General features: G+C 47.7%; 1 protein-coding gene across 4 annotated transcripts in view; it reads right to left on the reverse strand.

The window, feature by feature from the left end:
* Nucleotides 1–23,982, reverse strand: part of OTOF (otoferlin) — an 89,919-nt gene extending 65,937 nt beyond the window's left edge. For 2 of the 4 annotated variants that reach the window (XM_036262469.1, XM_036262468.1), the window contains exons 1-2: nucleotides 23,729–23,982; nucleotides 7,226–7,284 (exon numbers count right to left, since the gene is read on the reverse strand). In XM_036262469.1, the coding sequence (XP_036118362.1) occupies nucleotides 7,226–7,284; nucleotides 23,729–23,807 (138 nt within the window). In that variant the 5' untranslated portion in view covers nucleotides 23,808–23,982. The remainder of the gene's footprint in view (nucleotides 1–7,225; nucleotides 7,285–23,728) is intronic. The other 2 variants (XM_036262470.1, XM_036262471.1) reach the window with 1 other exon arrangement.
* Nucleotides 23,983–27,982: the final 4,000 nt, after the last annotated feature.

Raw genomic sequence — 27,982 nt, forward strand, 5'->3', positions numbered from 1 at the left:
CCAGAGGGGGCCTAGAATCAAACAGAACTCTGGCTTTGCCACTCACAGCTCTGTCACCTGGGGAGGGTTCGGACCTCCGAGCCTGTGTTCCATCCTCTGCAGGTGGAGAGTGGATGGAAGAGGGAGGCAGCTTGCTCAGGACTAGCACAGTGCTGCTGTTGCTGGGAATGGCTCTCATGGTCCTCCGATGGGCTGTCGGCAGGGGAGTGATGGGAGGACCTGAGTGCCCCGAGCCATTTAGCATCCTTTCCCCCACTCCACTTAGTGCCAAGGGTTCACCCCTATGACAACCAGAAACTTCCCTGTCCACCCTTGGGTGAGTAGAACTTTCCCCAGGTGAGAACCACTTCTTCCTGTCCCAGGCTCCTCTCTGATACTAGCATGTGCTAGGATCATAACTTCCTGGTTTCTGCCCCTCCCTGGTCTCTCTGCACCGGCCCAGAGGCGCCCCCATGCCCAAGTTCCTGCACGCATTTCTGAATCTTCCTGTGCTGTTGAGCCTGCGTCTCCCTCTGGGGTATGTCAGGCCTGGTCCCATATCCGAGTGCAGCAGGGACTTACTCTCCCACTGCCGCAGGCCGGGGCGCACTGGGAAGGACACGGTGATTAACTCTGAATGTCATGTATACCTGTGGCTCAGGTGTCCCAGGGTGCAGTTAATGGAAAGGAGAGGCAGTGCCCTTGGAAGGGTGTCAGGTTGCTCGCTGGCTGGAGGCCTGAGTGGACTTGTCCCCTGGGAGACTTGGTGAGAGGGAGGGAGTTAGACGTGTTGCCTGTTTGACTCAGGGCAGCGGCCCAGGGAGGTAGGACTGAGAGAGCCTGGGTCAGACCACCTGCATCTTCACCCAACCCACCCCGTCCTCTCGGGGCCCTGACTGAGGAAGTAAGAGGGGAAGAGAATGGACAGGTTGTGTAGTGGGGCTCGCCTGAGGCCAACAGGGCTGGCTGAGCACCCAGCAGTGGTTCCGCCATCTCAATGATCCCTCATTTTGTTCATCATTTTACAGACTTCATACCCATCCTCAGCCCCATTTGACAAATGTGGGTACTGAGGCTTAGAAACTGAGGTAGAAATTCACACAGCAGGAAGAGAGAAGTCCAGAACAGAACTCTCCTTGGGGAAGGCACCGCCTGGGGGCTGTAATGGTCGATGGTTGTTCCAGAGCCCAGGCGAGAAGGTCGAGGCCTTGCTCCCCTGTGCCTGTAGCTCTGTGGGGTGGGTCCATGGGGAAGAGGAGACAAAGGTTCTGGGTGGCCCCTCAGGATGGTGTCTGCTCAGCTAAATGCCAGCCTCACAGGGAACAGTCTGCCATGAGGCCCTTCCCAGTCCAAACATAAGAGATAAAACCTGGGAAAGAGGAGGCGAGCTATTCTGGGGGTCACAGCAGACCTTCTGCTTTGCGCCAAGGTGGTGACTGAAGACTGTTGTTTCTTGCCCCAAAGTCAACCCTTGAGAAATTGCAGAAGCAGGAAGTATGGATTCCAGGAAGAAACAAACAAGTCTGAGGCACCCAGGGAGCCCGGAGGCTGTGTGTGGGTAGGACAGAGGCTGCCCAGCGGGCTGAGTGGAAGCGGCAGGGGGAGACTAGGTCAGAGGACATCTTTGTACCTTCTGCTGTGGCCTCTCCCTGCCATTACCTGGGGCTAATCGCTGCTTGCTCGTTAACTGATAAAATTGTGACGAGAGTCTTACCGGAATGAGAATTGATGAAAATAGGTGCTCACACCTTCTCTCAGTGAACCCCCACAGCTAGTTTGTCAAAAATCTAGACGGTCTCTGTCGACCACATTTCTCCTTAAAGGCTCAGAGGTGAGACCCTGACTCTTGGTCTGGTGACTGGGGCCCTTCTGGTGCTCCCACCCGCCCACCAACCCCTAGAAGCTGACACAGCCGGCCTTTGAAGCTTCCCCAGGACCTGGGACCAGACAGAGTAGCGGACACCAGAGGAATTTGAACAGGGCAGAGTGAAGGGCCACTTGGAGAGGACCTAGCCTATAAAAGAAAGACAGCACACTGAACAGTACATACCAACTGCGGCAGGATCATTAGAACAAATGGACTATAAAGAAACATATTAGCAATGAAACAACAAGAAGGAATCACAAAGAAAGAATAAATTAGTAAACCTGGAAGATCAATTTGAAGAATTCCTTCAGAAAACTGCAGGAAAAGACACATAGACCAAAAAATATAAAAGCTAAGAAATGACAGCTAGAAATAGAAGTACTGACATCTGATCAGAGGAGTTGGCAGAGGAGAGAATGATATAAAAGCTGAATGGAAGGAATATTTGAAAAAAATAATGGAGATAGAATTTTCTATAATAAATGAAAGATAAAAGGCCTTCAATTCAAAAGAGCTCACAAAATCAGGTAAAACAGGAAAGATAAGGAAGCATACAATTAGAAGCATTATAATAAAATGTAAGAATATCAAAGATAAAGGAATTACACCTTTTTTTCCCAGAGAGAAAGAAAATGTCATCCATAAAGTTACAAGAATCAGATGGCCATCAGACTTCTCGATAGCAACATGGCATGATATTTTTGAAGTTGTGAAATGACTTTGAACTCAGGGTTTTATATCTAGTGAAACTCTCATTCAAATAGGAAGAAATAAGCCAAAATAGTCTCAGAGTTACAAAGCTAAGTTTGTTACACAAAGACCCAAACTAAAAATGCTTTTGGAGGAAGTACTCAAATAAGAAGGAAAGCAATTCCAAGAGATGCTTTGAGAGATGTGAGAAAGGTAATCAAATAGCTTGGTACAGACTGTTCTCCTCAAAAAGAAAAAAGACTAAGACAAAAACAAAATAAAACAAAAAAAACGAGAGAGAGAGAATACAATATCGGCTTGAGGGTGTGGGCTGAGGTGGGGAAACCAAAGAGGCATGAGAGAGTATTAAAGTACTTGTTATGTTATGGGAAATAATAATTATTGATTTATTTAAGCTATCAATAGGAATACATATTCATGAATAAGGGTAACTACCTTGAAAACAAAAATAGAATATATTACTTTTCAACTAACAGAAGAAAACACAATCTATTTAATGGAAAGCTGGAAAGAAGGGAAAAGCAAGCAAACAAACAAAAGTACAGTATATGAAAAATATAAAATAAGATGGTGGTAGAAATGAGCCCTATAACATTAACAATTGCAATAGATGTAAATGGATCAAACTAATTAATTAAAACACAAAGACTCTCATATTGGGTATGAAAATAAGATCTAATAATACATGTCCTAAGAAGACACTTGAATTTTAAAACACAAAAATATTAAAAATAAAAATATAAAATATATATATATATATATATATATACCAAGAAAATAAAAGGGCTGAAAAAGACCAGGCAAATAAACCAAAATAAGCTAAGAAAGCAATCCTAATATTTGACCAAATAGAATTTAATGCAAAAAAAATCCTAGGATTTATCCTAAGGAAGGATACTAAATACCAGTAAAAGGAAAAATATACAAGAAGGTACAGCCACCATGAGCATATAGGCAACTAGTAACACGGTTCCAAAGTACATCAAGTGACAACTGACAGAACTGCAGGGAGAAACATATAAGTCAATAATTATAACAGGAGATTCTATTAGTCAGTTTTGAACCTGATAGATTTGCAGAGAAAAATAAGCAGAAAATGGAATAATATAACTGATAAGCTTGAGCTTATAAAAAATAAGCCTGAGTTACGTTGCACTACGTAGAGAGCCCAACGCCAAACATATTCTTTAAGAAGAGGAAGCATTTATGACCATGAATTAGGTCATAACAGAAGTCTCAATAAATTGCATAGAAGTAATAGCATATGACTATGTTCTTTGATAGTAATGTAATAAAACTAGAAGTGAATTGAATAAGCAGCCAAAACATCATATATATTTGGAAATTAAATAACATTGTATAACTCTTGGGTATAAAAGAAAATCATAAAGGAATGTAAGAAATATTTAAAACTGAATAATAATGAAAACACTACATATTAAATTTTGTAGGCTAGAGTTAAAACTATATAGAGCAAAATTTATAGTTTAAGTACATTTATTAAAAAATAAGAAGAGTTAAAAATAAGCAGCTTAGTACTCAAGAAGTTGGGAAAGGAGTCACACAGAGAAAGAAAATAAACAGACAGGAGGGAAATAATTAAGAAAAGAGTAGAAATCAATGAAATGGAGAACAAAACAACAAGAAAGATTAATGAAGCCAAAGCTGGTTCTTTATGAAGATTGATAAGAGAAACAGATTTTTAGCAAGACTGCCCAACAGAAGAAAGATCAAATAAATTAAATATGGAATAAAAAAGGGGAAATAACTAGGCACAAACAAGATTTTAAAACATTATGATAAAATATGTGCTAATAAATTTGAAAACCTATATGAAATGTAAAAATGCCTAGAAAAATATAAAATCCATAATTGGTATAAGATAACAGAGAGACACTGAAATGGAAGGCCTCAAACTGTCTAGACTTAGATGTTTTTACATTCGATTCTTCCAATTTATCAAGAAGTAAATTCCTATTTTATGTATTGTTCTAGAAAATTTTATATATTATGGAATTATAAAAATTTTATGAATATAGCTGCAAAAATCCTAAATAAAAATATTTGTCAATTCAACCTACCATGCATTAAAAATAATACATTATGAAATATACTAAAGGAAGAAATTATGATTGTCTCCACTGATGCAGAAAAAACTTCTGATGAAGTTCAAAAACCTTTGAACTTTTTATAATAAAGTTTTTATAATAAATATTCTTAGTAAACTAGTAAGACAAGGTTAAGTGGTAAGATCCTATTACAACACCTATATTTGATGACAAAAGTTTAGATGCATTTATCTCCTTAAACACGGAGAACACAGACAGGATATCCAGTATCACCACTGCTATTTTACATAGAACTAGAGATCATGATCAATACTCTATGGGAAGATAAAGAAACAAGGAGGTAGGATTGGAAAGGAAGAGATAAAATACTTATTTTGTAGGTAATATTACCATGTATCTAAAAGTACCCGAGAATCAATAGACAAACTATTAAAATGAATAAGAGAGTTCAGCAAGTTTGCCAGATAAAAGCACTTATAAAAGAAAGAAAAGCATTTTTCTATGCCAGCAATAATCAACTAAAAATGTAATAAAAGTAAAATACCATTTATGATTACAACAACACCATAAAGCAGCTAGGAAATAATCAAGAATACATAAGACGTCTATGTAAAAAACTTTAAAATCCTTGTAAAGGATGATAGGTAATTTGAACAGATGATTTAATATTATTAAAAATTGACATCTTTCCCAAGTTAATTGTTAAATGCAATGAAATTTAATCAAAATTTTAGCTTTTGGAAGGACTTGATAAACTTACTTTAAAATGTATCTAGAAGAATACAGGTCTACAAATAAGTCAACTTTAAAAAAGAAGAGTAAAGGAAGGGAACTTGCCTCACCAGATAGGAAGACAACAAAACAAGCCATATTAGCTAATGCAGTGTGGTAAAGTCCAAGAACAGACAAATAGACCAAAGGGACAGACCTAAAGGCTCAGATAGACCTTAACATACAATAAATGGAGAGAGAATGATTGCTTAGCAAGTTGTTAGGAAAAGTGATTCCTTGTATGGCCAACAATAAAACTGGACCCTTATTTAAAACCAATACAAGGTAAAGATGCCATCATAAAATCAGAAGCTGTAGGAAAACATATTTGTAACCTAGAAGTGCGTTACAACTTCTTCAGCAAAACTTGAAAACACCAGGATTAAGGGGTACCAGGGACAAAGTGAATAGGTAGATGGCAGAGTGGGAGAGGATATTTTCAATATCTAAAACCAACAAAGGGTTGATATCTAGAACATACAAAGAGCTCCTGCAAATCACTAAGAAAAAAGATAGCTGGATCGACGGGAAAAGGGGGCAGAGAATATGGACAGGTAATCTGCAAACGGGAAACTCTAAATGTATCATTAAAACAACAATGAGGTTTCACTGCTAGACTGGTGAAAATCAGAAAGCTGATAACAGCAGGTGTTGATGAGGATGTGGGAAATAGGAGTCCCAAGTCACCGGTGGTGGAAGTGTACTCATGCATGGCGGTGCTAGGCCTAATTAAGTGTGCATGTATCCTATGAGCCAGCATTCCAGGTCCTGGTGTATATCCCAGATGCTCACGCAGGTCCAGAGGGGTCATGCATAAGATATTCATTGCATTTCTGGGGGTGGGGAATGGGGGGCAAAGTGGACATTCCTCCCTGGGGCAGTGTGTAGGTGAAATGTGTAGGGTGACCAACCCATTCTGATTTGACCAGGACTTTTCCACTGTTAGCTCTGAAAGTATGTGTCCCAGGCAAAACAGGATGACTGTTCACCCTCATATGTGTTGATGGGGCTCATGGAGCACCGTGCAGCAGGCGGAAGCAGCAGGTGAGCATGGCAAGAGGGACGGAACTTAAATATGGTGCTCAGTGAAACGAAATAAAATATACAGCCCAACACCATTTAAGTAAACATAAGTTATATGCTCATAAGACAATAATAATTTTGTAAAAACACACAGGAAACCAAGAGATACACATTAGAACGGTTGTCTGTGGAGGGAAGGGATGTGGGATAAGAGAATCCACACATACATGATACATACCTACATAAAAACAAGAGGGGCCTTGTAGGGACCAATGAGACAATGTGCCATCCTCTAGGGCAAAAATAACCCTCTGAGTCTGAGGTTCAAAAGGGGACAAAATGCTTCCTAGGGAGACAGTGAGAGAAGTACCCCAGCTCTTAGAGAGAAAGGGGTGAGGTTTCTGTGAGACTGGCTTTGTTGGAAGACAGAGTGGGGTTAGCCTGGACCCTCCACAAACCCAGGGAACCCCAGGAGAGAAGCCCCTCCTCCAGGCCCGCTGGGCCCGAAGCTGGAGGTCACACTGGGGCCTTCAACACCAGTGGGCCTTTCTCCAGAGAGAGCAAAAGGCTCCGACCTGCAGCGGGTGGTGCGTTGGGCCCTGCCGACCACTCTGTGTCAGTCACTGCATGGGGCTCTCTCATGCAGAAGTGCCTGATAAGGCCTGGCTGGAGGGAAGAGGAAGAGGAGGCTCCCTCCCAGGAGACAAACCAGAAAGAAGGAGCCCTGAGCAAACTGGCCTCCCAGGATTTGGGGCCAGTGCGCCCCCTCTGGGCTCAGGGCTTGAGCGGCCCCGGGGTGTCCTACCTCATCGAAGTCAGCCACATCCTCACAGTTCTCCAGGACCCGGGAGTGGAAGGATTGCCCTGGGTGGGGAAAGAGGACATTTTAGAGTCACACCTTCCTGGCAAGAAGCTTGGGGTGGACCTCTCCACCTGACAGTCGTCGTACCAGCTCTGGGTTGGCAGAGCACTTGTCATCGCCCATGGGACTCACGTCTGTGCAGCACTCTCCAGGACGGGCCGGTTCCCACGGTGTCTTATCTGACACCCCCACCCCCACCCCAGCAGCCTCCTGGGCATGCAGGTCCTAGGCCATTAGCTGCATTTTACGAACAGAGACACTAAGCACAGAAGGCACAAGGCTGGTCAGAGACAGACGTGGGAGTGGAACCCCGGCCTCTCTCCATCATGCTGCCTTCCCGTGGCTGGTCTGGCCTCTTTTGTGGTCTCCTCAGCTCCGCTGGCTTTCCCTGGCCTGCAGCTTCCCTGAGCAGAAGCCTGGCCCTGAGGGCAGCTGGCACCCTGCGGGATGACAGCTCCCTTCTGTGATGTGTCTGTAGCCAGGCCCCAGGACAACCAGGCACATCCAGACCTTCCCTGTAAGCCAGGGGCCTTCACCTTCCTCCACTCTCTCATTCCTTTCTCGTCAGCCGCCGTAGCAGAGGGGAAAGCTTGGGCGATTTCTCCATATACCCCCCGCCCCTTTTCCATTGGCGCAGGTAGCAGGGAGGATGATGAGGACACACATTTTCCCAGACCCCCACCCACATTCACACACCACCCAGCAAGGCAGAGGTAGAGCTGCTTGCTGATTTGGCTCATCCATCAGAACTGGCCCAGGTTGCTTGAAGAACCATCATCAGGAGAGAGTGAGGGTAGGTTGGGGGAGGGGTGATGGGGAGCAGTGTGTGGGAGACACAGGACAGTTCAGGTCGTTCAGTGGATTCTGTGATGCACCCGGCCACATCCTGGGGGCTCAGGAGAGAGGGGTTGATAAAGTGCACAGGATCCCCACATTCAGGGAACTGGCACCTAGCGGGACAGCAGGGAATTAGAGCAGGTCACCAGTTCAACACCATACAGTATGTACCCCAAGATACAACTTTGCACAAATAGAGAAGTGGTATGGAGAAGAAAGGAAAAATACTGAGTTTGGGGTGGGGGGAAAAGGGAAGGCACTGAAATTTCTATGAGAAGAAACCCAGAGATAGGGTGGATTAAAAAGAAATCATTACTTAGTATTAACTTATCATCTGTCAACTGTACACCAATAAAAGGTAACATGTATACTAGAATCCTCTTTATACAAACCACAAACCCAATTGTTTTATATATGAGTGAACAAAGATCTCGAATTCTTAGAAGTGGCTATCTCTGGGCAGGTGTGTGAGAAGACATTGAAAGCAACATACTCCGACTTTTTACTGTATACACTTGAGTTTGAAGCTTTTTGTGTGTGACCTGCTTTACTTTTGTAATTAAAAGAAAGAAGTTTAAATCCTTACCAACCTAAACCAGCAGACCATTTCGTTGAAGAGCTATCTCGAGGTTGAACTCAGTCCCATTCTGAGGGTTAGTTTGGGTTGTCACTGATGGGCAGCTGGGATCCAGGAGAGGCCTCGGCAGGGCATGCAGTGCTGTCCTCCCCCGGGACATCTGGGGGACCCAGCAGGACCAGCGCCAGGCCAGGGAGAGGTGGAGGTGAGCTCCCTCTGACCCTCCCCTAGACGGGGCTGGAGGGATGAGGAAGGAGGTCAGCAAAGCGGGCTCGCTCCCCCCAGGAACCAACTTCTCTCCTCCGGCCTCAGGGGTCTCACCTGTCTGATAAGAGGGTAGGTGCAGAGATCTCCAGGGCCTGCCTGGTGTTTTTTTTTATTATTTATTTATTTTTTTATCCTCACCCGAGGACATTTTTCCATTTTTTGTACAGATAGAGTGGGAGGGAGAGAGAGGAAGAGAGAGTGAGAGAAACATCGACGTGAAGGGACACATCGAGTGGCTGCCACCCGCACGACCAACCAGGGCCGGGGACAAACTGCAACCGAGGTACATGCCCTTAGCGGGAACCGAACCCGGGTCTCTCCAGACCGCAGGAGGACGCTCCAACCGCTGAGCCAAAGCGGCCAGGGCCCTGCCTGGTTTTATGACTCAGAGGAGAGTCCTGGTTCAGCACAGGGCTACCCCCACCCCTGAACACCCCCCTCCCCGCCCCCCACAAGGAGAACAGGGGCAGGTGGATGGTCTGAAGAAGAGTAGCAAACGTGTTTGGGCGGGGTGTGTGTGGGGGGGGAGGTGTTGCATCCGAGATAATGAGGAAGAAGCTATAAAGCAGAAGCTACATACACAGAAAATAGATGTGAAGTAGACAGATGGGAAAGAAAGACTCTTTAGCACTAGCCGGGGACAAAACAAAACACCAAAAAAGAAAAACCTCGACACCAAACCGCAAGGCAGCCGGGGGAGGGGAGGGAAGCATGAGAGACGATGCCTGAGCTTCCTTTAATTTTCCCCACAGGTAACGCACAGTATCGACTGAGTCAGATGAGCATGTCTGTGCACTGGGGAGTCCCCAGGACCTGCACTCGAATCGCCAAAGGCCCTTTTCATCCTGGAAGATCATAATGAGCCTCCTTAAGGCTGGGCCTCCCGGAGTGAAAATTAAGCAACTCAGCGGGTCAGGGTGGAGGACCAATCAAATGGTGTCAGGGTTCCAACACGCAGAAGGCGCCGAGGCTCACAGCCTCCCCTGCTCGGTATTTCCAGTGGCCTGTGAGCGGATGTGCCGAGCAGGGAAATTAGCCATTGCAGAATTCACACATTCGGGCTCTGCTTTGAAATGCTGCAAAGCCTCATTGCCATACGCCCTGGAGATTTAAATGTGGTGAATATTGTCAAACAAGATGAGTTACACTTTACCTCTAGGTATTTTTTTAAAACAGGGTTTGCTGAACCAAATCAAAGCGATCATAGAGAAACAGTGGAAAGGCCAATTTACGAAGAAAACAACATCCTCAAGCATTTGTGGTAAGCCCTTTTTAGCAGGCTTTGGACAGTGGCAGGGTCCTCCGGCAGTCCTTTTCCCTTCGTTAGCACAAGCCGGGGACTTTTGCCATCCCTACCAGATCACCAGTGGGGATTGCTAACCCCATCTTTCTTCTCAAGTTCATCTCCACTTAACATCTACTCCACTCAACACCAGTCCTGTCGAAATTTCAGCTCCATTTTAAATGGCTTTCAGACAAAACCATTTAAAATCCCGATACCCAATGTTCTTTTTTTTTTTTTTTTGCTACAGAGAAGATTGAGAATAAGACTTGGGAGAAAGAAAACAGCCTGTTCTCCGCAGTGGAGAGGCTCTTGTGGAGAGAGCGAGGCCATTCGGTGGGAAAACTAAACAGCATCCCTCTCAGGCAGAGGCAGCTGCTCATGGGGTAGCTGAGTGGCTCAGTTTGAAATAAACTCCTGAGCCAATAAATGAATTTGGATAGCTGTGCTCACAACTATAATAAGTGCCATGACAACGGATATACCCAAAGGAGGGGCTCAGGAGTCCAAAGCTTCATAGAAGTAATTTGTATGCCATTCGCCTCTTTCTGGACACCCTCCGAAATGAAGGTGAGCTCAGCTCCTGTCTCACACGAAGGATGGAGTGCTAGACTTTCATGGGACTTGACTTAAGGGGACAAAACGTCCCATCTGCACAAAACAGCTCCCTCTTCCAGACAGTTTACCTTGCTAGAGCCAGACCTTGAGCGAAGGCAGGCCTGTGGGGGCTGGGCTGTGAGTCTATGTGCATTCATCTATCCCCACATGCAAGAGGGTCATCTGCTCCTGCTGTGTCTGCCAGGCGCTGCAATCTGGAGGGGGGGAGGGTGGGACTACAGAGAATTCCCACGGGGTGCTGCCTGAAGACGCGTGTTACAATCCAGAAAGGAATTAGGTCAGGCCTTGGCACCCAAAAGGTGTAAATAAAGTGAGAACATAGGAGAAGGAGAAATGGCCTCAACTAGCAGATCAAGAAGGTGTTGCAGAGGTATGGACATTTACACCGGAAGGCTGATTGATCTAGCTATGCAGAGAGATTGGGGAGGAGGGAGAGAACGGACATTCGGGCTGAGCGAACAGGGTGAGCAAAATTTGGAAGTGTGGAGCTGAGAATGGACAAAGGGCAGAGCAGCGGGACACAGGACAGGTGAGTTCTGACGGTGAAGGGGAAGTGAAAAGGGTGTCCCCTCGGGGAGCAGCCCACAAAAAGAAGACCTTGGGGCTAGGAGGTCCTGGGGCCCTGAGAGAGCACTTAAGGGGGAAGGAGAAGTCCTGAGGACAAGCTTCAGGGACGTCATGGTTCTGCCCAGGACCTGGCGCTGTGGTCTACATCAGCGCTTGTTCTTTTCCCAGTGTGAACTAGATAGAGTGACACCTGCTTGTCACTCAGACCTGTCGCTCTTATTCCCTTTTGTTGTTGGAAGTCAGCAGCACCTCGCTGTCAGCATTGGCTGGGATGGACTGTATGGAGGGTCTCCTGACAGGCACCTATTCCTAGCTGCAATGCTGTGACACCCCCGATCAGCTCGCCTTCTGCCCCTCCATAGCAGCTCAGCGGGGTGGCCCTGCTGTGAGTTCATTCTCCCCAGTTCAGATCAGCCTGTTCCTTTTGGAAGACCAGCTACTCCCACAAGAGAGCTCCAGGGAGCGAGGCCCAGTCACGCCTGTGTGCAGAAAAAGAGCCAGGCTAGGCAGGCCTGGGGCCTGGTGGAAGGAAGGGGGGCTGGCTAGTCAACCCCTCGGGGTCTCAGAGTCACCATCTGTAAACTGGGACAATTCTCCTGGACCAGCCTGCATCCCAGAACCATTGTGAGAATCAGCAAGAGAAGCTTCTGTGAAAAGCTGAGTTAAGCACAGTTACAGGCCTTTGGGTAGTAGGAAGGGTGGATGGCCAGCCCGCCTGAGTTCAAACCCCGGCTCAACCACTTGCTGGCCAGGACCCCTGGAAGAAGTTCACCTCGCTTTGCCTTAGTTATCTCATCTATCAAACAGAGGAAATGTTAGCGCTCACACGCCTGCACGTAGTTCATCACCCAATGGGAAAAGGCTGTATTCTACTAATGAGTCCTTTAGATAGATATCTGTGTTTTAAATAGAAAAACGGTCTCCTCCACTATGAATCACTTTTTGTAATATATTTTTAGTACTATATAATCAGGAACAATTTTCTTCCTCATGTTACATACATTTTTCAAGTTTTAGGTATTTTAGGTGTAATTAGCTCCTTTTTAAAATTTTTCTTAACTAGGTAAAATTTATGTTCCGTGATGTTAAGAGCACAACTCGATGGATTTCCATAAATGCAAATACCTGTGTGATCCCCACACAATCGCTATGTTGTTTCTAGTCAATAAAATCAAGTAGTGTGACTCCTCCAACTTTCTTCTCCATTTTCAAATTGCTTTGGCTCGCCTAGATTCTTTGCAAGCCCATACAGATTTTAAAATAATTTTCAATTTCTACAAAATAGCCTGATGTGCCTTTTATTAGGATCGTGTTCAGCCTACAGATCAATGTGTGCAGAACTGACATTGTAACAATTCTGAGCCTTCCAATCCATCAGCACCATATATTTTCTTTGTATCTGTGTTCCTTTTATTTTTCTCAGCATTTTTTCTTTTAGTGTGAAGGTCTTTCATGTCTTTAGTGAAATTTATTTCTAAATGTTTTATGCTTTTTATGCTATTATAAAAGTAATTGCTTTTTAATTTCTACTTTCCAATTGGTTGGTTTCTATAGAAATATATTTTTTTGTATGTTAAGCTTAGATCCTAAAACCTTGCTAAATCCACTCATTAATTAAGGTAGCTTTGATGTAGATTCCTTAGAATTTTCTACATAACCCTTTAGTTTTTATGTGTGTGAAAAAGACCATTTTAGTTCTTTCTTTCCAATCTATATGAGTTTTCCCCCTTGCCTTATTGCACCTGCTCGAACTCTGGTACAAGGTTAAATAGAAGTGGTGAGAGTGGACAACCTTGCCTTGCTCGTGGTCCTAATGTTCAATATTTCAAGATCAAGTATGATATTAGTTGGATGTTTTCATAGTTTCCCTTTATCAGATTGAGGAGGTTCTCTATTCTTAGTTTTCTGAGAGCTCTTATCATGAATGGGTATTGGGTTTTGTCAAATACTTTACCTGTGGTTATTGGTGGGTTTTCTCTTGTATTGTGTTAACATGGTAAAAACTGATTTTCCAATTTTAAACTCACCTTGCATTCCCAGGATAAAACTCACTTGTCATGGTGTGGTATCTCTTTCATATATTGCTATTCAATGAACTGATACCTTGTTAAGGATTTCTGCATCTTTGTTCATGAGGGATATTAGTCCTTAAGTTTCTTTTTGTATAAGGTCTTTATCAGGTTTTGGTATCATAAAATGAGTTACAAAATGTTCTTCATTCTCTATTTTCTGAAAGTCTGTGTAAGATTAGTATTAGTTCTTCCTTAAGTGTTTTCTAGAATTCACCAGTGAGGTTGCCTAGACCTGAAGTTTTCTTTATCTGAAAGCAGTTTATCATCGTCATCCATCATCATCATCATCATCATCATCATCATCATTGGTCATCAGAATTTCTATTTCTTTTTGTGTTAGTTTTGGTAAGGTGTTTTTCAACGGATTTTTCTGTTTTATCTGAGTTGTAGAAATTTATTGAGAAAAAATTATTCATATTTTCTTATTTTCCTTTTAATGTAATGATAGCCCCTCTTTCATTCCTGATATTACTAATTTGTGTTTTCTTTTGTTTTAGATTTTTAAAAAATCCTCACCCGAGGATATGCTTTTATTGGTTTTTAGAGAGAGAGGAAGGGGGAGAGAGAGAGAGAGATTGATGAGAGAGAGAGAGAGAGAGAGAGAGAGATGAGAGAGAAACACCTATTGGCCACCTCTCCTATATTCCCCGACTAGGGATCAAACCTGCAACCTTTTGGTGTATGGGATGATGCTCCAACCAACAGAGCCACCTGGACAGGACTGTGTTTTCTTCTTTTGTTTTTTCTTGATCAAACTTACTATAGTTTACCTATTTAATTAATTTTTTCAAAGACCCAACTTTTGACTTTGTTAGTTTTCTTTGTCATTTGTCTGTTTTCGATTTCTTTCTTTTTTTTCCTCCTTGGATGTAATTTCTTAGGTTGTAGTTATTTTTACTTATTGAAATATAATTCAAAAATCCTAAAATTCAACCTTAATTCATCAGTAGCTAATTGCAGAATATTTTCGTCACTCCAAAAGAAACCCCATACTCATTAGCAGTGACTCCCCATTTTCCCCCCAGTCCCTGGCAACCACTAATTTATTTTCCATCTCTATGGATTTTTCTATTCTGGACACTTCATATGATGGAATCATATAATATGTCGTCTTTTGGATCTGGCTGGTTTCACTTAGCATAACGTTTTTAAGACTTGGGTTTCACTTGCTCTTCTTTTAGTAGTTTCTTAGGGAAGAAACCTAGAATATTGATTTTAGACTTTTTTCTTTCCTGCTGTAAGTAGTTAAAACTATTAATGTTTATATGTTGTATTTTGATTATCATTTAGTTAGAAATACTTTATAATTGCTGTTTGTTTTCATATTATTATTTAGAAGGGCATTGTTCATTTCCAAATATTTAGAGCTTTATAAAATATCTTATTGTTATTAATTTGTAATTGAATTCCAGTGTGGCCAGAGAACATCTCTGTAAGATGTCAGTCTTTTGAAATGTATTGAGACTTGTTTAATTACTCAGCATACGGTCAGTCCTGATGAGTGTTCCATGTGCGCTTGAGGAGAACATGTATTTTTCAGTTTTGGGGTGTAATGTTCTAGCAGTGCCACTTAGGTCAAGGTGGCTGATGGTGCTGTCAAATCTTCCATATCCCTAATGCTTTTCTTGTCTAGTTGTTTGTGATTATCTCTTGTAATAACATCTTTTTCCCTATGAGGAACACATATTCAATTTTATAATGACAGTCAACAGTAAGGTAGAATGGAAAAATTTAATTCAAAGAGAGTTTTCCAAGAAAGTGGCTATTTCTTGAGTTTCTTAAATAGTGTGCTCTCTGAAAATCACCAGCATTTCCAACCCTTTCCCCCATTTCTCAGCTAGATGGAGGTCCCATCAACATCTAACTCTTTATTTTCATGAGTCTTATTCAAATATCATTCCACCTCCACTCATTTATTTCCTCATCCCCCACCTTGTTGGTATGGAGGTACATACAGTAGAAGCTCAGGCTTGGGTCAGGGGTTCGTCTGAGAGGCAAGGAGAAACAGGGTGGGGATTATAAATGCGTCTCTCTGGCTCAGCTCAAACCTGTATGTCCTTCCAGATGTCACTCAGTCTCTGTAATGAACTGATAGCTCTGATCTCCATTTTTCAGACCTAGGCACTGAGACAGAAAGACTGTGATATTTCTCCTGGAGACTAGGACAGTGCTACCCACACACTCGGCAACTGCTGGGTCCCAGGACTTGACAGATGGAAGAGCTTGTGGTCCCAGTGGTCCACAAGCTGTAGAGAGTATCTGTTCTGTGCCAGGCACTGGTAATATAATGAGGCATACCGGGAGGGTGGCTTTTTTTGTATTCTCAAATGAGGTAAGGTAAAACTATTATTAACACTAGAGTCCTGAGTTTATTTTAAATTTTGGCTTAAAAAAAAAAAAAAGCCATTTAGTGAAAACTGACCTTTAACTAAGCCAATGAGCCCTTTTGCTTTGAGAAAAATAAAAAAGAATAGAAACAAAGACTATTGTGCCAGTGTCTAGAGATGGATCAGTCCAGGTGGGAAGCAGACAAGGGGCCAAAGGTAAAAATGATCAGATGGTATTCTCTGCCTCAGGAGACCTTTCTGGAACTGTCAGCGGATCACGGCCTGATGCTGCCTGCACCTGGGGGCAGAGTGGTCCCCGTTGCTAACTGCCCAGCTGCTCCTGCCACACCTGCAGGCCGTGCTCCTTCCTGTCACTTCTACGTCAGGTCTGTTCTGTGCCAGGCACCGTGCCGGCCCGGGGAACCTGCCAGGTGCCAGCCCTGGAAAAGCCCACCTGAATGGTAATAGCCCCAGGTGGTTTCACCACTTCTGTTTGGCAGAAATTGGGGTGTCAGCAATGGGCAGGAGTCCAGAGGAGGATCAACTGAGGCTCTGCTCCGCTACCCCACAAGCAAATCTCTGGGTCCATGGGGTCCCCAGGGTCATAATCTACTCTGTTCCATCTCCATTCCTGTCTCTCTAGAGGGCTGGCAGCGTGAGGAGTCCTGGGATGATTGGCTTACTCCTTACATTTGCAAGCACTTTACAGTTTGTAAAGCATCTTCTACATTTCACCTTTCTCATTTGACCCCCACGCAGCCCTGTAAGAGCTCCGGCACATCCCCCATCTCCTTGACCTTCCCTTGCCACCTGAACGCCCAAACCAATGGGCTCCGACCACTTTCCGGGGTGCTCACTGTAAGAGCCACATTTTTGGCTAGCCAGGGGACATTTTCACGAGAATGACCCACAGGCAAACTCATCCACTTTACACTCCCCACCCCCAGTCTGCTCTTTTCTGCGTGCTCCTGGCCCCTCTGGTGGCCTCACCGACCACCCAAGTAACCAGGTACCCCTTCCTGAACCCATGTCACCCCTCTCCAAACCCACAGCCTTGCCTGCTGGGGCACGGCCCTCAGCCTGCCCCGCGCCCCCGCTTCCCCCTTGGGCTCTGGTCTGGTTCCTGACCTGCAGAGTGTTCTTTGCAAACCCTATCTTTCCATCCCATTCTCTGGCTAAGGGCTCTGGGACTCCCATTCACTTACAAAGCAAAGTTGAAACTCCAGTGTGACACTGCAGACCCTCTGTGTTGGAGCCCCAGCCTCCCCTCCACCCCACTCCCCACACTCCCCACCTCTGCGCCTGTGCTGATATTGACCCCTCTGCCTGGAATGGGACTTCGTGGGGGTTTTGTCCCTGCTGAAATGCCGTCCTCGCTCAAGGGCCAGCTTTAATACCAGCCCGTCCTCCACTCAGTGAAACCTCCTCCCTGAGCCCCTCTGAACTTTTCCAGCTTCATTTGCATGGCCCCAGGGTGGCTGCCTTTGAGTGGCCCGCTCTCACCTCCGGTCACAGGTGCTTTTCTGCCGTCTCCTCCTAAGGACCTCTGACACCTACTCACGCAGCTTTTGGACCTCCTGGCCTATGGGCTTCCCCTGGGCCGCCTTGCACCTACCTGCACTTCCCTTTCCAGAATACTCATCACGCTCACAGTGACTTGTGCAGTGATTATCTTTGCCTTGAGGGCAGAGAGCACGTTGTCTCATTTAGTGCTGTCCCTCTGCCTAGAAGAGCACCTGGCACAGAGCTGGCCTTCAGTGAATGTTACAGCCTGGATGAATGAATGAAAGGATGAGTGAATGATTCATCAAATGCCTGACTTACCAAACACATTAAAATGTAACTTCTAATGAGTTGGAAAAAACTTAGGACATTGATAAGACAATTAGAAATTTGATCACTGATTGGATATTTGATAGTATTAAACAAAACTGTTATTTTTTAGGAGTAATAAATGTGGATTTTGTGGGGTTTTTTGAGTCTTTGCCTTTTATAACTATGTACTGAATACTTACAGATGAAATGGTGTGGTGCTTGGAATTTGCTTCCAAATAATGAGGGGTGTGGGAGCAGGCTGGGATACCAATGGAACAAGATTGGCCATGAGTTGGTCGTTGTTAAAGACTGTGTGGCGAGAACATGGGGCCATTATACTATTCTCTCTATTCTTATGTATATCTGAGATTTCCCATTTTAAAAAGTTAATAATTTGAAAAAATGGATGAGACCCAGGGGTGGGAGTTGGTGGGAGAAATGCAGTTTTTCTGTTCTCAGGGAAGGTGGCTAAGCTGACCAAGCCATCACAATTCAGGGAAATTATTTGCAAGTCTGTTCTTGACCACATTTCCAGCAGCATTTTGCCAAGGCTTTTGTAGCAGAAGACAGTTACATGGTCATTTCCATATCAAAAAAGCACAGTCTCATCAAAGCAGGAGAAGCCTGCAGAATTTTCATCAGCTCTGCTTGCCTCCCCAGGTCTGCACCTGCTTGCTCTGGGCAGGAGGGGACAGTCACCACTGGGGGCTTCAGGCAGAGAAGGTCTCCCCGGGTGGTGAGGGCTTGTGTATGCTGGGAGGAGTGGAGGAGGGGGCACGACCCTCAGATAAACAGCGAAAGCGCGGAGCTGTTCACAGCCAGCAGACGCTGTCCCCAGAGTCCCCTCTATCTGCAGCCTTCAGTGGGGCAAGTCCTCCCAGAGAGGGGGTGCGAGGCCAGGCCAGAGTGCACACACAGGTCTGGGGGTACTGAGACACTCCGCCTCCTTCACCAGGGAGCCAGCGGTGTCTTCAGATAGAAGTCAGCATCAGGAGGGAGAGCTCCACCATTGTAATGAGGCAAACAAATCTAATTTGGAGTCTGAAATGGTCCTAACAGCCAAGAGTAGGGGGAGTCTTGCCCCCAGTGCCAGGGCCCAATCCCTTCCCAGAACACAGCCACCCCCAACCCCATGTTCCTTTCCTAGCTCATCTCCCTCCCCACCCAGGTCCTGTAGCCTCTGCTCCAGACAAACCTAGTGGCTTCCCAGTCATTGTACTTATCTGAGATTTTCCTCCTTTGGCCTCTGGTCCTGTCAGTCCTTTACCCAGCATGACCTCACCTCCCACAACCACCGTTCCTCACCCCTCCTCTCGCATCTCCACATGTGTAAGCAGTTATTCAAGACCCGTCTTAAGTGCCTCCTCCTCCCCTCCTCTTCCGCTGCCCCTTTAAGGAAGCCTTCCCTGTGTCTGAGCTGGGAGGCAGCTGCCACCCTCGGGACACGTGGCAATGCGTGCCTACCCTAGCACACGCTGGCCCTCTCAGGCCTGGAAATGTTTCGCCATTAGGTCTGTACACGTTTCTTCTCTCTGGCAGATTATGAGTCCCTGGGTTGCCTCTTTATTTTATTTTTTTAATCCTTATCAAGGATATTTTTCTATTTATCTTCAGATAGAGAGAGAGGGAGAGAGAGACAGAAAGACAGAGACAGAGAAATATCGATGTGAAAGAGGCGCATCAACTGGTTGCCTTCCGCATGACCCGACCAGGGCCAGGGACTGAAGCTCTAACCACTGAGCAAACTGGCCGGGGCGTCCCTGGGTTGCCTTTAACTCTCACCCTGCACATTCAGTGACAGGAGGGCCACGTGCAGCCCCTCTGGCTTCCGACCCGTGGGCCAGAGCTGGACTCGTTCACTGGAGGATGACGTCACTCTCCCTCCGGCCCTGGAAGAGCCGCGGCCTGGGAGGAGGATGGAGGCAGCATGGGCCAGAGTTCTGTTTCCTGGCTCCCAAGCCTCTTCCAGTCCCTGGTGCCCCCTGGATAAAAATGGAGGAGGGGTTACGGTTGGGAAACTGAGCCAAAGAGCTCCAGTGCCGCAGTGGAAGAAGAATCTAAGCCCACCGACGAGTGAGCGCCTCAGAGAGAAGCCATTCGGCCTTCATTTCGATGACCAGGCGGGGGCTCTGCCTGGCTCACTGGACAGCTGTCAGATCCTGTGTTTTGTTTTTTTTATCCTCACCCGAGGACAGTTTTACATTTTTTGTTCAAATAGAGCAGGAGGAAAGAGAGGAAGAGAGAGAGAGAGAGAGAGAGAGAGAAGCATCGACGTGAAAGGGACACATCGAGTGGCTGCCACCCGCACGACCCACCAGGGCCAGGGACAAACTGCAACCGAGGTACGCGCCCTTAGCGGGAACCGAACCCGGGTCTCTCTGGACCGCAGGCGGATGCTCTAACCACTGAGCCAAACCGGCCAGGGCCAGATCCCGGTTTTAAAGGTGCGGGTGTCGGTGCAGCACAGAGCTGGGCGTTCCTGAACACAGAGGGCCCTAGCTGGTCTGTGGGAGGACAATGTCCACAGCGCTGCAAGGGAGGGCAAGGCTGCAGGGCAGGTGACTCACGCAGGAGCTGGGACCTGAAGGATGAACAAAATTCACGGGAGTCCTCAAGGTGGAGGGGTGGATAGCCATGCCAGGTAGAGGAAATACAATGTCTCAATGTGGAGGTACCGAGGGCTTGGAATCTGTTGGGAATGGCGGGAGGTTCAGTGGGAACACCGTGGGCTGGGATGGGGAGAAGGGTAGGAAGGAGAGATCAGCTGGGCCGAGGGGGAAGCCTGATCCAGCAAACCTTTGTGCCAGTTGCCAGTTCAGGGGGATCACGTGGAGATCAGATCAGCCTCCAGACAGCCCCCATCGCACATGTGAAATCCCCAAACCTGGGGTTCTGGCAAGAAAGCCCAGACAGTCTGTCACAGGTGCCCCTCAGCCCGCGTACCCCTCAGGTTTGAGGGGGCGGAGCACTGGGCAGGTTGGACCAGAGGAAGGAGAGGCCCTTCCCCCGAGGCTGTGTGACTCTGAGAACTGCTCTCGGCGTTGAAAACAGCCGACCCTAAGCTAACACTGCCTCCCTTCGAGGAGCAGTCTGTGGCCGAGAGGACGCCTCGGACAGCCGCCATCTGATTCTGGCTACAGGCCTCTGCTCAGTGGGGACCATATCTCGTTTTGTTCATGGGAAGCTGAGGCCCTGCAACCCTGTGTCCTGTATGACTGGGGTCCAGGCCTTCTGGTGTCCCTATCTGACCCTGCAGGACAGGGGCTGTGCTTTCTTCACTCCCGGGATTTTAGGCCTGTGCACAAATATCAGTACGTGCAGTGAATGATCGAATGGGGGCGGGGCAGTGAGAGCTCAGAGCTAGACCCTGAGCTGTACGGCTAGTGCTAGGTAGCTTGAGAGTGGGGTGGTCAACTGGCCTGGGGTGGCAGGAAAAGAGGGGTGGCCAGGAACAACGCTGGTGCAGGCCCACCCATGTGGGAACAGGGTCTCGGGCAGTCTGCCCCAGGAGCACTGGAATGGCCGCCTCACAGACACACCAGTCATCTCAGTGCCTTTCCTCGAACCCTCCATACCTACTGCCTCACTGAAGCAACCTGAGAGGTGGCTGCTACCATGCCAAGGCACAGATGAGGACACTGAGGGTCAGAGGCAAAGTAAGTGGCAGAACCCAGGGAGAACGGACTTAAGGTTCCTGGCCCCATATCTACAGCTTTCTCCACCACAGCCCCACAAGCTCCTTCCTAAGTGTCCTGGGAGGCACGGCACAGACAGTCAAGCTGTGTTCCAACCAGCGTGTCTGGTCCACGGGTCTACTGCCCACAGGCCAGCTCACCTGGGGCTCCCTCTTCCCTGGGATTAGGAGAACCTCTGACTACCCCCCAGTTCCTCATTTCTCCCTGCAGCGTATCTGCTTGGACACCAGCAGTTCTGGGCCGGATACCGTGGAGTATTCTAGATGGGCCGATGCCCTCTGAGCTATTGATAGGGTAGGTCTTTTGAGTGTCTGTTGTCACAGTGCTGGCTGCAGCAGGTGAATGACTGAGGCATCTCTAGTGGTCATAAAGGAATCTTTCTGGAAACCTGCTTGCCATCTGCTTATCCCTGCTGCCCAGCCCCTCCCGCAGAGCTCTGCCTAGGGCCACCTGCTGCAGACGTGAGCTTGGAAGTGGATTTCTTCCCTCAGTCCACAGGTTGCAAAGAGGCAAATCCCTGTGTGGCCAGCCCCACTGCTCGGAGAAAAAGGTGGCATGAAGTATGCTCACCAAGGTGGCCAGGGCGCTCACCAAGGTGGCCAGGAGGAGATAAAGGGCTGGAGGGGCTGGGAGGGAGGGCTTGTGAGCTGGGGCCACTGCTCCTCGGCCCCTCTAACACCACGCAGTTCTCTTTACCGACCGCCTTGGTTTCTCAGCCTGTACGTGGGACCGGTGTGCAGCCTGGACCTGCCCTGATATAGGTGTCTCAACAGAGCAACCTGTAGCTAAACCGCCAAACACCATGCTATCTGTCCAACACAGGGCACCTTTCACAGATGGAAGGACACACTTGCTTTTCCTAATGCCAGCCAAGCCAGCAGGTGGCACGCAGAGGATCCAGGGTGCTGCAGAGCAAGCAGTCCTCGGGCTGGTGTGGGAAGCAGCAGGCAGCCCAGCCCCCTCCCTCTCCCTCCTGCCAGCAGGGACACTGCGATCCCCTGCACCCCTGCCTGGCCCTGGGCACAGAGGCTGCAGCGTGGACATCCCAGAGCGTCCTGCCCAGAGCTGGCCTGACCGGGAGGAGGATGTGGGCAGGGGGCTGCCACTGGAGAGCCCCGGGAAGGCAGCCCGGGGCCGCCCTTTCCCTCCGCCGCAGGTGCTGATTCGCACTCACTTCTGTAATCTGGTGGTGTCCTCTCAGCTCTTCCCCGACTCCTCCATCCCCACCCCACCCTCAGACCCATCTCTGTATAGTGAGGAGTCCCCTGGCCTCTGGTCAAAGGCTGCCTGAGATGCCCTGGCCTTGAGATGCCCTGGACTGAGGCCAGGCAGAGGCAAAAGTAAGTGAAGAACAGAAGTAAGCCTGGCCTTGTCTTTGGGGGCTGCCCGCTGTCCTCGGGGTGCAGGCAGCTTCACCTTCTTGGCTCTGCCTGTCTTGCTCACCTCAGTTCCTGTACCCCACTCTAGGTTCCAGCCTCATGAAACTGTCTGTTCCTGTATTTCAGCTCCTCTCCCAGACTTGGGCATCCTGTCCCCTCTGCATCCTCAATTTGTTCCTTCCTGTTGGTCCCTCAGGTTTCAGGTGAGGTGTCACCTCCTCCTGGAAGCCTTCCCTGACCACTAGCCTGGGTCAGGGTGTTGCTTCTGTAGCTTGCATGCTGCACTTGCCCCCATCTTTGTCATATCACATACCTGTCCTATTTGTCTACCCTCTGGTCCTGCCCCACCGGATGTAGGCTCCTTGAGGACAAAGCCCGGGTCACGCTCAGCCCCCAGCCTTGACACACAGATGATAATAAATGGTTACTGGATGCACAAGTGGGAAGGAGGGCAGAAAGAGAACTGACAGAGGGGAGACAAGTGGGGCTCACAGGATTTCTGCTCATGAATAAATCTGCAGGAAGCCAACAGAATCCCCATCATGCTGGGGCCCAGAGGGCTACTGGCTACCCCGTCTCCAGGAACCAGTCTGGGTCTTCCAGGCTGCAAACCCCACCCCCACCCTGTGCCCAAGGAAACCAACCTTCTGGAGGGAGAGAGAGCAAGAGGAGGCCTGGGAAGGCTCCACAGGGCTGGGGCCCTCAGTCCCGGGTCCCCTGAGCCCAGGGATGGGGTCCTCACTTCTGCCTCTCCAGCACCCCTTGCAGTCAGAGGGCTGTGCATGGCACATTGGCAAGTGAGAGAGAGACAGACATAAATGCAAACATGAAAACACAGGGGTCACTGATTTTCCAGAAATCACAATGGCTAGTCAAGCCAGGGGCCGATGGCTGCCCATGAAAAGCCTCCTTGCCCCAGGCTGCCAGAACTTTTTCCACCCATCCTTCCTGCCCTGCCCTATCCCTGTCAACCCAGAGCTGAGGTCCTCCTGAGATAGGGGCTTCCCTACCTCGGAAAGTCACTTTGGCGATCCGGTCGCCCCTGCCCCGCAGCTCCGAGACTGTCTTGAGGTGGACGAGCAGGGCCATGCTGGTGTAGAGAGCTTGGGCACTGCCAGGCGGGAACAGCTAGGGAAGGAGCAAGCCCCAGAACGTGGCTCACACGCCGCCCTCCTTTCTGCAGCTGCCTCCTCCCTCTGCGCCCCCTCCGATGCTGCCCACAGAGACCAAGGCAACAGAACGGAGCTGCTCCTTCCAGCGACTCCACTCACGGAGACTCGCCGCCCTGCCAGCCCCCGCCCCTCCCTCCAAGTTGTCAGCCCAGCGTGCATCTGTGTGAGTGTGAGTGTGTGTGTGTGAGTGTGTGTGTGCACCCAGCGTGCAGCCTGGGAATGCAGACAGAGTTGGAATTCATTATTCAGCAGCCGCCTGCTCCCAGATAAAGCCCTGTCCAGCTTCAGGTGTCTGTCTTATCCTAGCTCCTGGAGCACAGCTGCGTGCCCCCCCTCCCCCCCCAGCAGGCTCTGCCTTACCGTTAGGTAAGCTCTTCTGGCACCAGGAGTCAGCAGATGAGAGTGGGCATGAATGTGAAGGGGGTAGGCATGTAGCTGGGGGTGCCCCCTCCCCTGGGGAAGGAGGAACCTCATGATCTGTGTGCACAGAGAGCTGGAATGTTGCACTGGTGTTTCAGGGTGATCCATGCCACCTCCCCCACAGTCAAGTTGGCCACCAGGGTCTCTGGTGCTCATGAGGCTCAGGGGGGCCGGATGGGCCAGGCGGTCAAATTGGGCTAGGTGGGTCAAATTGTGCCATGTAGAAATTCTAACCCAGGGGTCCCCAGCAGGGAAATCAGTATCTACAGACAACATCCCACTTGTGCATGATAGCTGGTCCCTCAGAAATGGGAGCCCTAAAAGAATAAGGAAATGTGCTTTCTGACCTGTTTGCACAGAGATGGTACCCCCAAGAGGCTGGGTCCTGACCCCCTTGCCCTGGGATCACTGAATCTGGGAGGACGGAGGTGCTGCTGGAACCGGGCAAGCATGATTGCAGATGCATGACTATGAAGGCTTCAGAAGCTCATGTTCTACTAAGGGCAACACTAAGGTCCAGGGCACTGACCTAGCCCCATCCTAGAGACCTGGGGATGAAGACTGAGGGTGGTGAGATGGGCTGGAGCAGCTGGTACGGAGGCAGAATTTCCAAGGGCCAAAGGAGAACTGCCCCCTCCTTTCTTCCAGCAGCACACCTGAGTAGGGACTCATGGGGCAAGGGGCCCTGGGGAGTGGCATCCTCAAACCTGGAGCCTTTGCCGGGCCAGCTGCACCCTTGCTCACACTGTTTGCTTTGCACAGCATGCCCCTACCGCACCCTGCCTCCTCACGTAGACGCACCTCGTGCCCATTCCTGGAAGTGCCTCTGTACCAGTACCCAGGCCGCATTAGGGTCCTCTGTGCCTCGGTCCCTCCCATCTCACCCCTTCACTGGGCTGCTTCACTAACCTCTCCCTGCTGACCCCAGGGCACTGCATCTTTGTATCCCCAGGGCCTGGCATGGTATTTCGTGTATAGTAAGAGGCCCAGTAAATGTTGGCAGGATAAGAGAGTGAACTTGGTGATTTATGTGTAACAGTTTGAGATTCAGAAAGAGAATGTTACATTTTCACAGCATGCTAACAAGTCATCACTCCCTTTGAATACTACAGTCCAAGAGACCTGCAGGGTGTCACAGAGCCTCCCTCCCTCCTTCTAGGTGCTTCCTTGCTACTTGGCCTTATTATTTTTTTCTATTTATGTTCCATTTCCTCCTCCCTCTTTTTTTTTCTCCATTTCCCATTCTCCTTTTTCACTTTTATCTAAACCATATTGAATCAAAGAATATTTTAGTAACATTGCATTTATCAAATACAAGTGAATGTCTAATTTTTTTTAAAACCAGATAAGTTTAATGTCTCTTAAAAAAAAACTAAATTGACTAGCAAGTTCCATTCATGAGGTCACCAAGAGATCTTTGTTTGTAAGGCTTGGTGGCACTTGATAGAAAAAAAATCCATCCCCTCCCTAGGCCCTCTGACGGTTCTCTCAAAGGGGGTGAGTTTCATGAGGCCTCCAATGAACCTGTGTATCTTTAGGAAAAGGCCCATGAACTTGCCCTAGGCAAGGCATTGGCTCTGCTAAACCTCAGTTTTCATATCTATAAAATGGTTTCATCTGCCAATTCTTCCCCCTCTCCCCCTGCCACATAGCATCCTTTAACTGAGCCCACTGACCTTTCTGAAATCTGAGCCAGATACGGCTATTAATTTCCACTCTCCCATTACCCATTTTGGTAACTCCTCTCCTCCTCCTCCTCCTCCTCCTCCTCCTCCTCCTCCTCCTCCTCCTCCTTCTTCTTCTTCTTCTTTCTTTAAATCTTTATTGTTGAATGTATTACAGATGTTCCTCATTTTTCTCCCATTGACCCCCTCCTCCCCCCTCCTGCCCCCCTCCCGCCTTTTCCCAAACTATTGTCTGTGTCCATTGGTCATGCATATAAGTTCTTTTGTTTATTTCTTTCCACCCCCCCACAACCCCTTTCCCTTTGAGGTTTGTCGGTCTAGCAATGAATTTGTACTTCTTAATCCCCTCACCTTTTTCACCCATTCCCCCAACCCCCCTCCCATCTGGCAACCAACAAAATGTTCTCTGTATCTATGAGAATGTTTCTGCTCTGACTGTTCATTTTGTTTGTAGATTCCATTGTCGATAGATATGTATTCATTGCCATTTTGTTTGTTCATATATTTTATCTTTTTCTTCAAAAAGACCCTTCATCATTTCATATAATAATGGTTTGGTGATGATGAACTCCTTTAGCTCTTTCTTGTCTGGGAAACTCTTTATAGGTCCATCGATTCTAAATGACAGCTTTGCAGGATAGAGTAATCTTGGTTGTAGGTTCTTGCTTTTCATCACTCTGAATATTTCTTGCCACTCCCTTCTGGCCTGCAAAGTTTCTTTTGAGAAATCAGCTGACAGTCTTATGGGAACTCCCTTGTAGGTAACTAACTGCTTTTCTCTTGCTGCTTTTAAGATTCTCTCATTGTCTTGAACCTTTTGCATTTTGATGATGATGTGTCTTGGTGTGGGCCTCTTGGGGTTCATCTTGTTTGGGACTCTCTGTGCTTCCTGGACTTGTATGTCTGTTGCCTTCACCAAGTTAGGAAAGTTTTCTGCCATTATTGTTTCAAACAGGTTTTTAATTTCTTGTTCTCACTCTTCTCCTTCTGGCACCCCCAAGATGCGAATGTTGGTACCCTTGAAGTTATCCCAGAGGCTCCTTACACTCTTCTCATTTTTTGAATTCTTTTTTCTTTTTGCTGTTCTGATTGGGTGTTTTTTGCTTCCTTATATTCCAAATCAATGGTTTGCTTCTTGGATTTACATACTCTACTATTGAAACTGTGTAAATTATTCTTTATTTCAGTTAATGCCTCCTTCATTTCTGACTGTGCATCCATCATTTCTGACTGGTCCTTTTTTATGCTCTTGAGGCCCTCACTAAGTTCACTGAGCATCCTTATAAGCAGTATTTTGAACTCAGTATCTGTTAGGTTGCTTATCTCCATTTCGCTTAGTTTTTTTCTTGGGATTTTGTTCTGTTCTTTCATTTGGGACCTGTTTCTTTGTCTCCTCATTTTGGCTGCCTCCCTGTGTTTGTTTCTGTGTATTACTTAACAAGAGGTATGGGGCTAGCTGAGACCAGATGCTGCTTGTTTGAAAGAATTTAGGAAAAACCTGAAGCAGGATCCAAGACAGGCCAATCCTATGGTTAAGAAAGTGGCAACAGCTTGGGTGGGCCTGAAAGCTGGGTGGGGCGGGGCGGGGCCTCAGGGAGTCACCAGGGCGGGGCTACCAGTGTGAGCCAGGTTGCTGGAGTCCCAGATATGGCTTCTGTCTGCCGCCCCAGGGAAGGGCTCACCAAAGGAACAAAGGCCTCTTACAGCATGTTTGTCCCAGAGAAAGCCCCCTCTCCAGCCCTTGCTCCAGTGCCAAACAGCTCAGTTCTTCCCTGTATGACTCTGGCGCCCCTCGGGCTGCCTCCCCTCCAAGCTTAGAGGGAGAGAGTCTGATAAGTCCGTGCACGGGCCCTTTAAGGAGCTGCCTGGGGCTCCAGCCGGGTCAGCCTCCCTGAGCCTCAGTTCCCACTGGTTTTTCCAGCCAGAAGTTATGGGGATTCTCTTCCTGGGACTGGAACCCTGAGCGGGGCACCTGGTGTGGGACAGG

Source organism: Molossus molossus, unplaced genomic scaffold, assembly GCF_014108415.1.
Source record: "Molossus molossus isolate mMolMol1 unplaced genomic scaffold, mMolMol1.p scaffold_m16_p_15, whole genome shotgun sequence".
NCBI classification, from domain to species: domain Eukaryota; kingdom Metazoa; phylum Chordata; class Mammalia; order Chiroptera; family Molossidae; genus Molossus; species Molossus molossus.